This window comes from Musa acuminata, chromosome BXJ1-3 (genome assembly GCF_036884655.1).
Source record: "Musa acuminata AAA Group cultivar baxijiao chromosome BXJ1-3, Cavendish_Baxijiao_AAA, whole genome shotgun sequence".
Classification (NCBI taxonomy): domain Eukaryota; kingdom Viridiplantae; phylum Streptophyta; class Magnoliopsida; order Zingiberales; family Musaceae; genus Musa; species Musa acuminata.
Genome location: NC_088329.1, coordinates 663,432 through 677,616, shown reverse-complemented (window position 1 = coordinate 677,616; position 14,185 = coordinate 663,432). Strand labels below are relative to the sequence as shown.

The 14,185-nt window shown below is 38.5% G+C and overlaps 2 protein-coding genes across 7 annotated transcripts; both read right to left on the bottom strand.

Annotated features, from left to right (window-relative positions):
- Positions 1 to 313: 313 nt before the first annotated feature.
- LOC135614635 (nonsense-mediated mRNA decay factor SMG7-like) lies at positions 314 to 9,054 on the bottom strand. Of its 5 annotated transcripts, XM_065112212.1 has the most exons (10): positions 8,937 to 9,054; positions 8,644 to 8,751; positions 8,456 to 8,518; positions 8,126 to 8,217; positions 6,217 to 6,816; positions 5,941 to 6,063; positions 5,237 to 5,451; positions 3,219 to 5,166; positions 2,978 to 3,123; positions 314 to 841 (listed from the first exon to the last, which is right to left on the bottom strand). In XM_065112212.1, the coding sequence occupies exons 4-8, from the start codon at positions 8,195 to 8,197 to the stop codon at positions 3,252 to 3,254; spliced, it is 2,925 nt and encodes a 974-aa protein (XP_064968284.1). In that variant the 5' UTR covers positions 8,198 to 8,217; positions 8,456 to 8,518; positions 8,644 to 8,751; positions 8,937 to 9,054; the 3' UTR covers positions 314 to 841; positions 2,978 to 3,123; positions 3,219 to 3,251. The 5 variants fall into 5 exon arrangements, with proteins under 5 accessions (XP_064968284.1, XP_064968271.1, XP_064968279.1 ...); XM_065112199.1 differs by lacking the exon at positions 8,456 to 8,518; XM_065112207.1 differs by lacking the exon at positions 8,456 to 8,518 and having other exon boundaries at positions 8,649 to 8,751.
- Positions 9,055 to 10,025: 971 nt separating this feature from the next.
- On the bottom strand, positions 10,026 to 10,991 carry LOC135636317 (36.4 kDa proline-rich protein-like). Of its 2 annotated transcripts, none has more exons than XM_065147996.1 (2): positions 10,333 to 10,991; positions 10,026 to 10,234 (listed from the first exon to the last, which is right to left on the bottom strand). In XM_065147996.1, exon 1 carries the CDS (start codon positions 10,947 to 10,949, stop codon positions 10,359 to 10,361), a length of 591 nt encoding a protein of 196 aa, XP_065004068.1. In that variant the 5' UTR covers positions 10,950 to 10,991; the 3' UTR covers positions 10,026 to 10,234; positions 10,333 to 10,358. The 2 variants fall into 2 exon arrangements, with proteins under 2 accessions (XP_065004068.1, XP_065004062.1); XM_065147990.1 differs by having other exon boundaries at positions 10,026 to 10,231.
- Positions 10,992 to 14,185: the final 3,194 nt, after the last annotated feature.

Sequence of the window (14,185 nt, the reverse complement as noted above, 5' to 3'; positions counted from 1 at the left end):
TCCCAAACGCACAAATCTAAAGCTTACTTTCCAAGTGGGAAGCCAATACGATCAATGCACATAACATTGGCCTGTACGAAAAAAATAGAAGAACATAAGATAGAATTCTCCCTTTGGAAACTATCGGTTTCGTGAACTTTCAACATAGTTTGCCATCGATTAACAACTCGTAGCGGTCTTTGAGGTGGCAGCGATAGATAGGCAAAAGAATACCTGAAGTAATATGTTGAAACCAAAAGCTCATCAGCTCTTTGCATCTGCCGAACCATACAGCAAACAGATCATTAGCCACCTATCCGAACTCATTAGATGATAATATCAAACAAGCAATTGATTATTTTAAGACATCAATCGTCGACACCCATACATATTGTTTCATGAAGGTTTTTCAAACGAAGCAAAGATCAAAACACATTGGGATGTCTGAGAGCCCCAAATTAACAAAGAAGAAAGACAAGGTCCTAGAAAATAAGGTAGATGTCACATCAAGTCAACAAGCATAGTGGTTTTTTGCACTTCAAATAGTTTCCTGATTCAAGCAATATCGATAAGCAGCCTTGGTGTGAAGTTTCTTTTGGTGCAGCGTCGAAGGGGCAACCCACAACTTTTCTACTATGGATGAAGAAGACAACATTCTGTGCGGCATCTACGAACCACTCACCGACGACCCATCATGACTACTAGAGGATAATAAGATGTAGAAGCACCTCCACAACTCTGGCTCAGGTTCCTGCCATGTAAAGCCTGTTGAAGATCTCACGACCTTTCCTCTCTCGGCAAGCAAGGACTGGACTAGCTTCTAGCTCATGATTCACCATCCTTTTGAAGCACTCGGCACATCCTGGAAGGAGGAGATACAGGGATAAATATAACTTAATCAATCATTATTCTTTTAAAATTGAGGAACCTCTGTCCCTTTAAATTTATACACGCTATGTCGGCATGCATCTGGCTTAAGTTTTCTATTTCTTAGGGTGGCCTAAACTATCTTTTTCATGATTCATATGGTCATGATATCAACTGCACTCCAACAAAAAAGAGCAGGTATCAAGAAATAAAAAAGAACTTTCTTACTAAAGGAGTTAGAATGATTAGATATAAACAGCCAGCTCTTAAAAGTCAGACACAAGAAACAATCAGATTAAGGCTTTGTCAATTATCTTCTCTGCCTAACACATCATAAACAGATATATCATGAATGAAGCATGACTCTTAGCCATCTGAATGGGTATGGCCACCGAATGCACATTTGGTATCCATGGACCAGCAAGTCCCAAAGTAAAAAAAGAAGACAAACTGCTATTAATCAACCATAAGGTCTGTTGACGTATTATAGATTGGTATAGAAGGACACTGATATTTAATTCCACAATTTTTAGTTGTCTAAATTTATAGAGCCTGAACAACTCAATGAATCCTTCCTATTTCTCTACCATAGTCTGGAAGAATTTCATGAAACCTTTATGACAAGCACTCTTTGGTACATGGTACATACACCTTATTAAAGTTCTACTCGATGTAGCAAAAACACTTTAAAATGCTTGCCGTGTACATGTTATGCCCGTGTCAGAAACTAACTCTGCTCAAATTCATTCTGTACAGTGTAGTGTACTCCATAACATATTAGAGATCCAGTACAACCTGAACTTGTTACTATACTGAATAATGTAAATCAGCCGCTTAGATCTTATTATAAAAGGAATCAAGACATACTGAATAATGGCAAAATGTATGTAGTTAGGATGTGTAGCTTCCTCATCATGGATGGCTTTAAAGTGCTTTCTTTAACATCTGCTTAAATGATTGGTATAGTTCTTGTTACTTCTACATACGATGATCATCAATTATTTAAGATAATACGGTGTACGAGATCATTATATTATAATACTGTATAATATAATGCCATGAATACCTTGTCATCTCCTACTTCTATTAAGATTTCATGTGTACAAGACTTGTATGCCCTGGCATATGCTACAGTACCAATATCACTAGAAAAGTATAGAAAATAGCAAAAACATAAGGTCGCAACAATTTGGAGCCCAGACAATTGGATATGCAGGGTACCAAACCCCATACCCTTTGCATGCAAAGAGAGCGTATCTTGTTTGAGCTGCATCCCAATGCATCCTGGGAAACTTATATACCACATCAAATGGCGTATGTTCCATATTGCTGTGGAATCAGCAAAAGTACCCCAAAGAATCACTAGCGGCCGTTGGGTCTGCAGGTGCCTTCCAATTCATGATTCATCATATATATGTGAATGCAAATACAAACACCCCCCTCCAATTCCCCCCTACTAGCCATTCTCTCTCTCTCTCCCTCTCTGACACACTCCCTCTCATCCTCTGGTATGTTCCCTTCTTTGCTGTCTTCCAACTCTCTTCCATTCAACTCCTCTCATCGTTTCCATTCTTCCCTCAGGTTTTAGTTGTGACCTGATGAGGGGATCCAAGACAACATGAGCCAAAAGGAGAAGATAGAGAACAAAAGACTTACAATGGAATGAACCAAATCCCTGCAGCATTAAACTATTAACTACTAGGATACGTTAATCCATCTTTAATTTGAAGAATTGAGAAACAGTAAAGTCCATCTTCGAATTCATTTGAATAAATAAAATATATCAAATAAAACCAGAAAAATTTTGATTTAATATCATTCCTTGTTTTTCATGAAGTGCTCGATCAGATCACAAGGGAATTTAGTGATAAAAAGATAAATGGCTCCCTGTCGTTAGTAGTCAACGGATCCACTACATACCAATCAAATAAGGATCATAATAAGTACTAGCACAATAATAACTTGTCCATGACGAAAAAGAAATTGTTATTAATAAATAATTATGTGAGCCTAGTGTAAGAGAAACAATATGTTTAAAAAAAAAGAAATTTCATCAAATCTTTTTACATCTTCTGAATACCATTAAGTAACCATGACGAAAGAAAGTGGGAGCCGGAGAATTCGCACTTACCAATTCAAGGGCAACCACCTGCATTGCTCCCAAGACCAACCACTTCGATATTAACTTAACTACATCAGGAGAGCCACAGCAGTAGAGCCCAATTCGACAAGCACCAGCAGCTGCAGGCCAACGTTGTGACAGATTCTCAGCAACAACTAAAGCAGAAGGTTCATAGTTAGACAAACTCCATTACTCTTCAAATATAACATGCAAATTTCAGAAAAATACTATAATGTTGGTTCTTTATTACCAATGATAATCTTCATAAAGAGTTTCATGTGAACTACCGGCCAGACCAAAGTGACTGATACTGTTCAGGAATCATCGGATGCTGCAAATTTGTTTGCTGAAGCTGCTTTTCAGCATATGGCTTCAGTTGCTCAAAAAGACGGAAATCTTGGGAACTTCTCTCTGCCTCCATCTGAGTCGGCGACTTAGACACTTGTTTCCCTGGAAACGGGAATATGGAATTGCTGGTCACAGAGGTACTATTTGTAGCAGTAGTGACAATCGGATATTGACGTGCAGTTTGTATGAAAGAGTTCTCCATCTCCACACCTTGCACTGAAGGAGCTTGATGACCATCTAGCCAGCTATAAGCATCTGTCTGCGGCTTCTGATTCTTTAGAACAGAATTACGAACATTTTCAATGGATGAAGCATGGCCAAAACCTGGTGGAGGCCCAAGGTGCCTAACAGGACGGCTTACGGGATTTCTTCTTGATGCTGGCACTGCTGCTGTGAGCTTATCAGACAGACCATCAAAGGTTGCTCCTGAATGTACCATGGTGTCAAGTATTGAAGGTACCATAACTTCTGTAGCTTTAAGATGACTAGGCACAGTAATTGCTGCACCTAGATCAGGAGGTACAAATGAAAATGGAGTAGGATGAAAATCATTAGGAAACCCTTTCAACATCTGATTGCCAAAATGTCCATTTTGTATTGCGTTCATCTTCTTCAGGCCATCATGTAAGAATGCTTCATGATCAGCGGACCATTTTGAAGCATCAGGGTTGACATATTGCAAAGGCATTTGTGAGACATTAGGGCCAGTTGTTTGCAACTGTGAACTGACATTTAAAGCACTTGAAAAATGAACACTAATGGGAGGTCCAGGGAGCTCTGGTCCATAAGGTGTCCAATGACCAGATGCTGAAACTTGTATGGAATTGACATCTTGAACAGTTGACTTTGAAGCAATTACATTAGGATCTTTGTCAAAAACTGTTGGTTTAAAGACAATTTCTTCCTCTTCTTCTCCTTCTATATGTGGCTGCAGCTTACATAGTGTCATATCATGACCTGGCATGCTGGATAGTGTTGCTCCAACTTCAGCCAAACTTTGAATTTGACAGGCTTGATTTATATCGTTTGTTTCTGGCACATCAAGAAAGTCAGTATCCACATGATCTTTGGATAATGGAGGCTCCGTAGCCACTACAAATTTCTTAAGATTGGAATCAAAATAAATTCTCTGCTGATCAATACTAACAACATTCATAAGAGCCCGTAGCGCTGCAATGATCCTTTGCACACGAGAACTCTTGTCCTCCATGAAACCATCATTTCCATACACACGCTTCCTTGAAAAATCTAAAATGACTTGAGCTGGCACTAGGGGTAAGAATCCTCTCAATTCGAAATCCTCCCATAATGCAAGATGGTCACCACTTTCTCCAACATCATACTTACTCGTGTTAAAAAAGAAGGTTTCATCATCGGCACCAACAATAGATGCAAATCCAGTTAGCATAAGCTTATTTGTTAATGACACACACTGACTCCAAAAGAATGATCTTGCAGAAGCTTGTTTTTCATCAACATTAATACCTGCTGCTGCATCTGGATGACATGCCAGCCACTCAATGAAAATCAGAATAGCTGGCAATAGAAAGCTTGATGCAGCATCATGTAACTCTGTGCATCTCTTTGTAATATAACCAGCAAACTCAAAGGCAGCTGTAAATGCATTCTGCAGCAACACTGTATGCTGTAAGATCTTGGCATATGACTGGTTTTCTGACTCCCTTTTCACATTATGTACAGAAAATATAAGAATTGCAACAAGCCTCAAAATGAACAATGCATTTTCAGCAACATCAGAACCAAAATTAACCACATCATCGGGACCAGATGAAAGAAGCACGTGAAGATCACTTATTACCGAGGACAAAATTTCTCCACAAGTTTCCAAGCTGTAAAATTGAGCAATGAGTATGCAAGTATCTTAAAAATGCATAACTGAAAAAAGTCATACTGAAGTACCTTGTCCGTGTGAAGAGAATGCCACTGAATCGGAGAAAACGTATACAAAAAGATCTAAATACTTCTGAAATGGTTAAATCTTGCTCTTTGACAATGGTTTCTATTTCAGAATCTTTTGCCAGAAACCCACCTACTGTACCTTGTCCACCTGTACCAGGTGCCCTGCCCGACGGAACTTTCAGATTTCTGGGCAATTGAGAGTAATTTTGCCGGTTCTGTAGAAAAAAATAAAGTTAGGAAAAGGTGAAAGTACTCATCAATCAGTAAAGCTGAATGAAAAAAAGCAAAAAGAAGATATTACGCAAAACATGAGGTCATGCAACAACACGAGCAATGTTACTTTTGCAAGAAATTCCTCAAAGTTGCACCAACCAATTATAAAGTATCATGGTCATCAAAGGTTAAGATAGAGAACAGGATCAAAAACATTTACTTTGAAAGTGCACATCATCCTTCACTAGAAGGTTGTAATATATCCAGATGATTATGCAATAACTACTTGCTGAAGACAACTAACAATGCCATATAATGTTCAGCATAACATAAGACCAGAATTTCATGAAGGCAGCAAAGCCATGATCTGGGATAATAGAAAGTGTCCTAGGCTGCAGGCAAATCTACCTAATTGGAGAGTGTATTTTACTGCCCAAAAGATCTGTCAACACAATCAAATGGCACATCGGTCAGTTGTGTAAATAGCATACCTTCTCAAAAGCTATAATCAAGTTATCTCTTGCTGTTGAAAAAGGACTTTCCACTTCCAAACTCCTGAAGTACCGGTAGATTGCCAACAATTCATCACCCGAATAAGAAGCAAGTATGGCAAGCTGGCAAAACGGAAGTTATCCGCATATAAGAAACATGACAATAACCAGAATAATACAAACACGAGTCTGAGAAGTAACAACCACTATTAATTGAAGCCCTGCATTGAGAACATAAAGAACCATATATATGTTTCAGAAACTAGTTAGAAGAACCTGATGATGTGGATTGCCACTTGAAGGACAAAGAGAAGCTGCCTGCAAATAGTAACCAGAAGCTGCTGCATAATCACGACTAACTGAGTCTCCTCCATACAGTCCTTTGTAACGAGCAAGATCTCCCAGGTATATCAGACAACGGTGACAAGATAATAGTCCTTTCTTCATCTTGGCTGATCTCTTTTCGTCTTTTGTAGAAACAGTTTGGTTTTCAGGTCCCTCATCAAGATAACTAAAAGGCAGGCCATATTTTGCTCTGATTTTAAGTATTAGATCATGGTAAAATCCGGTTGCTTCTGTCAGGAAACTTTTAAAAATATTACGTATTTTCTTGATTCTATCAGGCCGAATGTGACCCTTCCCTGCAGGTGATGCATTTGAACCGGCAGATGCTGCAACATTGAGGTGTGCCCTGAACTCCTCAATTCTCCTATAATGCAATCGCCAAAGCGTATACTCTACATCATGCTTTTGAGAAAAATCATGATCTTCAAGAATGATAGCCTCATAGTTTTCACGCATTTGTAGCCATATATTGGGATCTGAGGGAACTTTCGATGAGGCTGACCTTCGCAGTCTCTCCTCTAGCTCAACATTCTGCACCCAAAGAAAACATGTATTATCCCACAACTTCATAGAGAAGATCGACCAAGTTCCAAATGATCCAGATCTTTGGAAATAAACAGGAAAAAAAAGGCAAATTCAAATATTAGTATCTTTTTGTGGTGGAGAAATATGGTGTTTTATATGTCACGACTAAAAAATGAGAAATTGCTATGGAATTGGAGAATCAAAATATAGCAAGACCATTCTTCTATATGCATGTTTGCCTAGGTGTGTGCTAATACTGTGTTTTGTCAATCTTCAACTGCACCTTATCTTTATTGGTGATCAAATGATGCTCTTGAGCATATTAAGGATAACCATTCAAGAACCACAAATGTTAGTTAGACACATTGGTGAATATGAAGACTACAATGAGCAGTATCCCATTAATATCAACTGTTCCGGCATTGTACAACATGGATAATTTTTTGTGAATCAATACCTGGAAACTTCATAGTTCATATTAAGCTTATCAAATACAATAAACAAAACTCAGTGATTGATCACAAAAATACAATAAACAAGACTCAGTGATTGATTGCCAAAAAAAAAACACATGGACATCAAGGACACTGATAAGAGCATGGAAGACAGACACTTGAGCTGGAAAAGAATGGTGAACTAGATCCTACATGCATAGAGCCTCGACATTTTGGAGGTGCACATGAAAGAAGAAAAAGAAGAGACTAAAGAATGTGTTTTGGTCTCTGCCCTTGGCCATCCAACAATCCCAAAGTAAATATTAAATTTTTTTCATATCTGAATAAACTAAAGTGGAAATGCAAGAAAATATCCTTCCTATTATTTATCACCATTAAATAATAAAAGACTTAGAATTAATTATGTGTGCCTAACAAATATCATAAAAATTTGCCAAATAAAGCACACTATCTCTATGAAAGCAAGATATTCCTTGAAAAAGGTGTGCAAACCTCATATATCATTATTTTTAACAAGTACAACCCTAAGCCGATGACAACAAAATGAAAAGATGAAGGAAAAAAACTACAAAAGAAAATGATGCTAAACTCAGGAACAATGTGTTAAAGAGAAGCAGCTGGCTACTCGAATAGATAATGATGGGAAAAAGCAATGAAATGATATGGATAGTTTATATGCAAGCAGTCTATACGCTTCCACCAGACTAATATCCTACGATACGGTCTAACTAAAGAAATCCTGAATATCCCGTATGTAGCCAACTCAATATAATAAGCAAGCAGTTAACAACAACTTCCAACATGATAAAAATCTGAGCCTACAATTGTTCCAGCACATTAAGCAAGGAATGAATAAGTACCTTGTCATATCGTCGTTGTGCAAGATCCCAAGAAGATGGAGCTGTGCCATCCACTGAAAGATCATCACCCATAGAACAAATGCAAATGCTACCTAGAGAAAATAACAAACAACTATACCACATCAAGGCCATTGCAAGCTTAAGAATTTACCACGATATCATGCAACAAATTACCAGTATTTTTTATGGCATGATAGTTAGCAAGAAAGAAAAACCAAAACATTCAGAAAATGAACAAATAACATGTACATGTTCTCTTACTCCTCCATCTCAAGTTCACTAATCAATCCCAAGAAGCCCAAACCCCAGCAAAACATGTTCTTAACTTACCAAGCCCTTAATACTGCAACCCGCTATCAAGAAAAACCCTAGCGCTATCGCACCTAACAACAGCTGAGGCAGCTTGGAATGACATACACATAAATCCATTAGTAAGAATCCACTACAAAATCAGAAACAAATCCCATAGAATATCAAGATTCACGAGATCTAGAAATCTATCAAGAGAGGTTTCATACCGCACCTCCCTTTCCAATCAATAATCGCCAGGGAAATCTTTCCCCATAATCGTCAGGGAAATCCCCTCCGAACCCTAATCCGCGCTACGATAAACACCAACAGCAACCCTAATAGGAAAAATCCAAAGATCAAAACCCTCGACGACGCGCGAACTCCTCAGATTCAATCAGATTTTAACAAAATCCAGGCATAAAACCCGAAGAACATTACACAAAAGAAGGTCAACAGATCGAATTCTCGGTCGCAAGACCGCATCGATCGAACCAACAAGCGAGAGACGAGATAAAAGTACCCGATCTCGGAGATCAACGGAGAGAGAAGGCGAAAGGGCGGAGGGTTTGCCTTCACATGAGAGGAATTCCAATCCTCTTTCGGAGACTGGCTTTACCGTGGAAAGAGGCCGGCGATGGAGAATGTACCGCCCAATTTATAATTTCCTTCTTGTTATATTATTTTTAATTATTAATTGTTTTTTAATGATTGTTTACAAAAACACCCCTTATCTTTTATAAATTATAATAGACGACTCGATTTCAATGGATCGTCCAATTTCAGATTTCTTTTTAGATAAAATACATATATAATAATCTTAATTGTCAAGGATATACATTTAATCAAAGTCTACAAGGAGAAAAATGATTTTTTTGCAGAGTAAATATGCAAAACGCCTAATCTTTTGTTTACGGTACCCCTTTTAATCTCTCTTTCCTCATTTGTGTATAAAAGTAAAATATTCTGTGATTTTGAATAAGCAAAGGGGTTTTCCGGAAAGTTGCTGCGTGTCCTAATTTTACAATAAAATAACAATATAAACAAAAAAAAATCCACGCCACATCTTTCCCGGATATCGAAGGCTAACGCCAATCTGCGGCACGGCCAGATCGACGGACGAGATTTCAGGATCCTCGAGTCGGGAATCGAACGGACGTGATCGAAAGCAAGCGTCTCTATGTTCAGTAGATTTCATCTTATCGACTATTTTTGTTTGCCTACTAAAGACAGAGAATAATTTGAATTGTGAATATAACTAATAATCACGAAGTAATTTCATGAATATGGTGACCTATTAATTAATTCGATGAGATCGAAACAACATGACATGGAGACTATCGTATATCAACATGGGATAATATTCTCAGATCTAATTTTTCTTTTTAAGTTCATTTATGTATCAAAGCTCGTGCTGACTCGAACAATAGAGTTCTGTCAAGGTTGCGAAGATATTATCATGTTTGGTAAGTAAAAACTCCTTTTTGGGGTCCATGATGAAACCCAGAAGAAATCAGTGATGAATGTGGCTGATGAGGTCCGGTAGCTCCGACACCGAACAGTGGAGAGTGCACTTAGGATTCAGCAAGATCCAATACTTGCACTGGCAGCGTACAATCCACATCTCGACAACTCTTTATTGGATTCCATTACAACATCCTGAGGACACGAGGAAATGCATGCATGCATGCATTCCTTCCTTCACTCCGTTGACTGATGAAACCAACCACAAACACATTGCCACAAGAAGCTGCGTTAAAATAATCACACCTGCATCCATTACTCATCTGCTAGTAAGATACGATACTCTCTGTCGACCTGCTACATATCGAGAAGAAAAGCATATCAGAAGAAGGAAGGAAGAAAGAAGGTTCAGATGCTCGAGTGTTTTCGAATCTAAACAAGTGTAGAGTCTTAACTCGAGGTGAGGAAGCCGGACTCGGTTCTAATTAACGGTGCACGTGAAACCAGGAGGAGGAGTAATCCCGCACGTAATCAGCAGCTGCAGTGCCAGTGGCAGGTAGATGTTGATGTTGAGAAGCCTCAGCCTAATGCTGGTGCACAAGCATACTGCGGCCTCGAGCTCCAAGAGTCCTTGCAGCAACGGACAGCACTGATTCACCACCGGATCACCGATGACGACGCGCACGAGACCACCCAGCAGATCAACGCACGCGCCGATCCTGATGGTGTCCACGGGGCATGTCGTCGTCGACCCCGGCGCACCCGGAGAAGGAACGGAAGGATTGTTCCCCGGTGGGTTGGTACCCGGAGGCCCACCGATGCCCGGGGGAACCGTAACAGGCGGTCCTCCGATCACTGGCGGGAAGGTGAACGGCGGGTTACCGATGACCGGCGGCACTGTGATAGGTGGTCTTCCTGTGGGAGGGCCTCCAGGAGACCTAGGCCTGTGGTGTTTGGATCTGGGTGGCTTATGCATGGGAGGGGGGCAGTAGCCGCCGGAAACAATGGGCGCAGTGGAGTAGAGCAAGAGCATGAAGGCTATGAGGACGGCTGAGGTATTGGAGGAGTCCATTGCTGAGGGATCCACTCCCAGTGTTTGGTGTGGAAGGTTTCGAGAGTGAGAAACGTGACATATATAGCGTTTGAAGGGAATGCTCGACTAGGGTTCACGTGAAGAAGCCGATTAGTCCGGAGAGTGAGGCAACTGCACTGACAGTCTTGCAAGCTGGCCCAATCCATTAATACACTGTGGTTTTGCTTACATTCACAAGATGCCCGATCTTTTCTGCATTATGCATGCTAAGAGTGCATGGATTGGTGTCGAAGGAAACTACTTTACAGCATCCAAGGAAGCCAGAGATGGTCCTCATGGATGCAGATCTAGAGCTCGGTGTTAAAGCCTCGCCCATGCATCGAGCTGCACACAGCACTGCATTCACCAACGTCTCGAGTGTGGTTAGTAAGAGGCTTTTGACTCGGAAGAGAACTCGGGAGCAAAAAAATGCAAGCAGCATGAGCTTTTTGGAGGTTCGGAATGGCGAGATGTCCACACGCGTAACAAGGCAATAATTATTTATCTTCTCCATGAACATACCCCGAGGTTGCTCTGAGGTTTCCATGCATTAATCTAGCGTATCGCGCGGTAAAGACATGTTGGTTGTGGATCTGAAGAGAGACACGCCCTTGTCTCTATGTGAATGATTGATTCATGAAACAGCAGTTCTTGACAGCTTTGAGTGCATCACCGAACTAGCAAGTCTATGCTATCTTTGTTGTTTAACTTGTGCGGCCTTCTGTAGGGTATCACCACACCAAAGAAGTTGAGTAAACAGTAAGGCATCTGCGAAGCAGCAGAAACCTGTTTGCAACTCCTGAACACAACACAGCACTGTGTGTGTGTGTGTGTGTGTGTGAGAGAGAGAGAGAGAGAGAGAGAGAGAGAGAGAGAGGTGAGGAGGAGGATGGTGGGAGTTTCAGATTCGGTGCTTGCAAGTACGTGAGCTCGTGAGTCTTCTTCTTAGAGAGAGAGAGAGGTGAGGGAGGAGGATGGTGGGAGTTTCAGATTTGGTGCTTGGAAGTACGTGAGCTCGTGACTCTTCTTCTTTTTGCTTGTCTACGCTTCAATGGCATGCGTTGGGGCCGCCCCCCATGACTGAGCTGTTGCCAACAATGGGTTCCCAGTTCTGACCATTCCATGTGTCGTTCCCCACGACGTTCAGTCGTCGCGTTCCAATTCCTTTGTAGCTCTCATCCCGATCAACCGAATCTTTGACCTAATGTGGAGAAAGAAATCGACCTACAATGCAAAATTGACATGTAAACTCCCTACCATTATTACCGGTCCACCTATTTAACTGTCACATCATCATTTTATGGAATAATTCCTTTAAAATAGGTAATAGTGCATACGAATATTATATGATAATAGTATACAAAGTTAAAAAAATTATAAATATAAAATATATGGTAATAGTATATAAATAAATTTATAATATGATAGTGGACAGTGGATAAAATTCTAAATATATCTGATAGTGGATAAAAATCTAAGAGCATTCAAATCCTTTTTTAATATTATATTTGAGATAGAAAAAATTTTATCAGACTAACAAGGTTTAATAAACCCAAGATCTCTAAGATAGATCAAATTAAAATTGTCATACAAGCTACATATTCCATAGTGGTGCAAGAAACTTTTTTTAAGAGAAAATTAAGGATACTTAGATCTTATTATGCTCCAAAACATATGATTAGTGAACCAAATTAGTTGGAGATATGTGGGTATAAATGTTCAAAGTTATTCGTTCATGTTGATTGTATTGGTATCAAATCAACCACCTCATAAAGTTTATTGATTGACTATGTTGCTTCTTATCATGTCACATTAGATACACAAAATATATCTCTACTCGAAGGATTAAGTTGTATTATTGTCAAGGATAATATAGCTCTAAATATAAATTATACAATATCTACATAACTCTCATCTCTCTTGAATCTTTAATCTTTCGAATATTTTTTTGCTTTTTCAATCTTGTTTTCAAGACAAATAGAACATTTATTGAATTTCTTTCTATTTATATTTTTGTGAGGAATCTCTCCTTAGGACACCACTGTTCCGGGACATATGGCTAGTTAAGTTTGATGAATAATAATTTATCCTCTGCTACAACACTAAAAGATATCGAAACATCTCATCTCATGGCAATTAACATCACCATCGTGCACATCCATTTGATTATCTTGTCTCATCTCACTTATTACATTTATCTTACAATAATACGAATATTTATTTGTATGGTTCTTGTTTTTATAATAAGAATATCATGATATCTTTTGGTATTTAATAAGTATCATAGTCTATTTAATTTAATTTACATCCATATGTGAATCTTATGCCCACTACTTCGATAGATGATTATCTACTATATCTTCGTTGAATGTTTTACGATATATGTTTTCTTTGCACCTCAAGTTATATATTTTATCTATGTTTAAAAACTTTATTTAAAAACTTATAAAGACTTAGTCTTATGGATAATTAAGTCATTAACTACTTGAACCTAAATCATTAACTTAAATATTTAAAATAGACTATAGTAAGACGCATCAGCCGCTCTATTCATGAATAATATTTTCATACTCGAATCCGTTTCCATGACCATAAGTAGGTCATCTCTAATACTAATTTGTTATGACTCGTTTTCATTGAATAACTGATTGTTAACTCTATTGAGCATAAACTACTAGTAAAAAATAATTAAGCCTAATCTCATGGGATAACTAACTCATTAACTTATTGAGCCTAAACCATTGACTCAATAATCTTAAACCTAAGCTAACTATAACATATTTGGTAGGACTAAATTTGGGTATTACAATCTTCCTCGAGAGTTTAAAATCTTCATAGTCTAATATAGTTTGGATCGAATCTTCGTATAATACATCAGAAGCCAATTTAAGTGATAACTCTATGCTATAACATATCCTCTAGCCTCACTATCTATACGTAATCCTTTGAGATCCCTCACGGTGTCCAATAATAAATTGACTATAATACTTATTTGTTATAACTCGACTTAATATAATAATTGATCTATTAACTTTGTTGAGCCTAAACATTAATCCAAAATATATCAACACTAATCATGGTATTACATTAATCATCGCATTATACTTTGATAGTACAAATAAATTAAAAAAAATATTTTTTCTTAAATCTCATGATATTAAACACCTCAAAATTGTATAGCATACTCCTATATATAATTGTTTTACTGAAAAATAACACAGTCACATTGTTGAAAC

Excerpts from the sequence above, each read along its gene's own strand:
- LOC135614635 (XM_065112212.1), bottom strand. The coding sequence starts at position 8,197 with ATGGGTGATGATCTTTCAGTGGATGGCACAGCTCCATCTTCTTGGGAT. Across the intron at positions 6,064-6,216 it reads GTGGCAATCCACATCATCAG|CTTGCCATACTTGCTTCTTA; the intron begins GTTCTTCTAACT and ends CCGTTTTGCCAG. Across the intron at positions 5,167-5,236 it reads ATTCTCTTCACACGGACAAG|CTTGGAAACTTGTGGAGAAA; the intron begins GTACTTCAGTAT and ends TCAATTTTACAG.
- LOC135636317 (XM_065147996.1), bottom strand. The coding sequence starts at position 10,949 with ATGGACTCCTCCAATACCTCAGCCGTCCTCATAGCCTTCATGCTCTTG.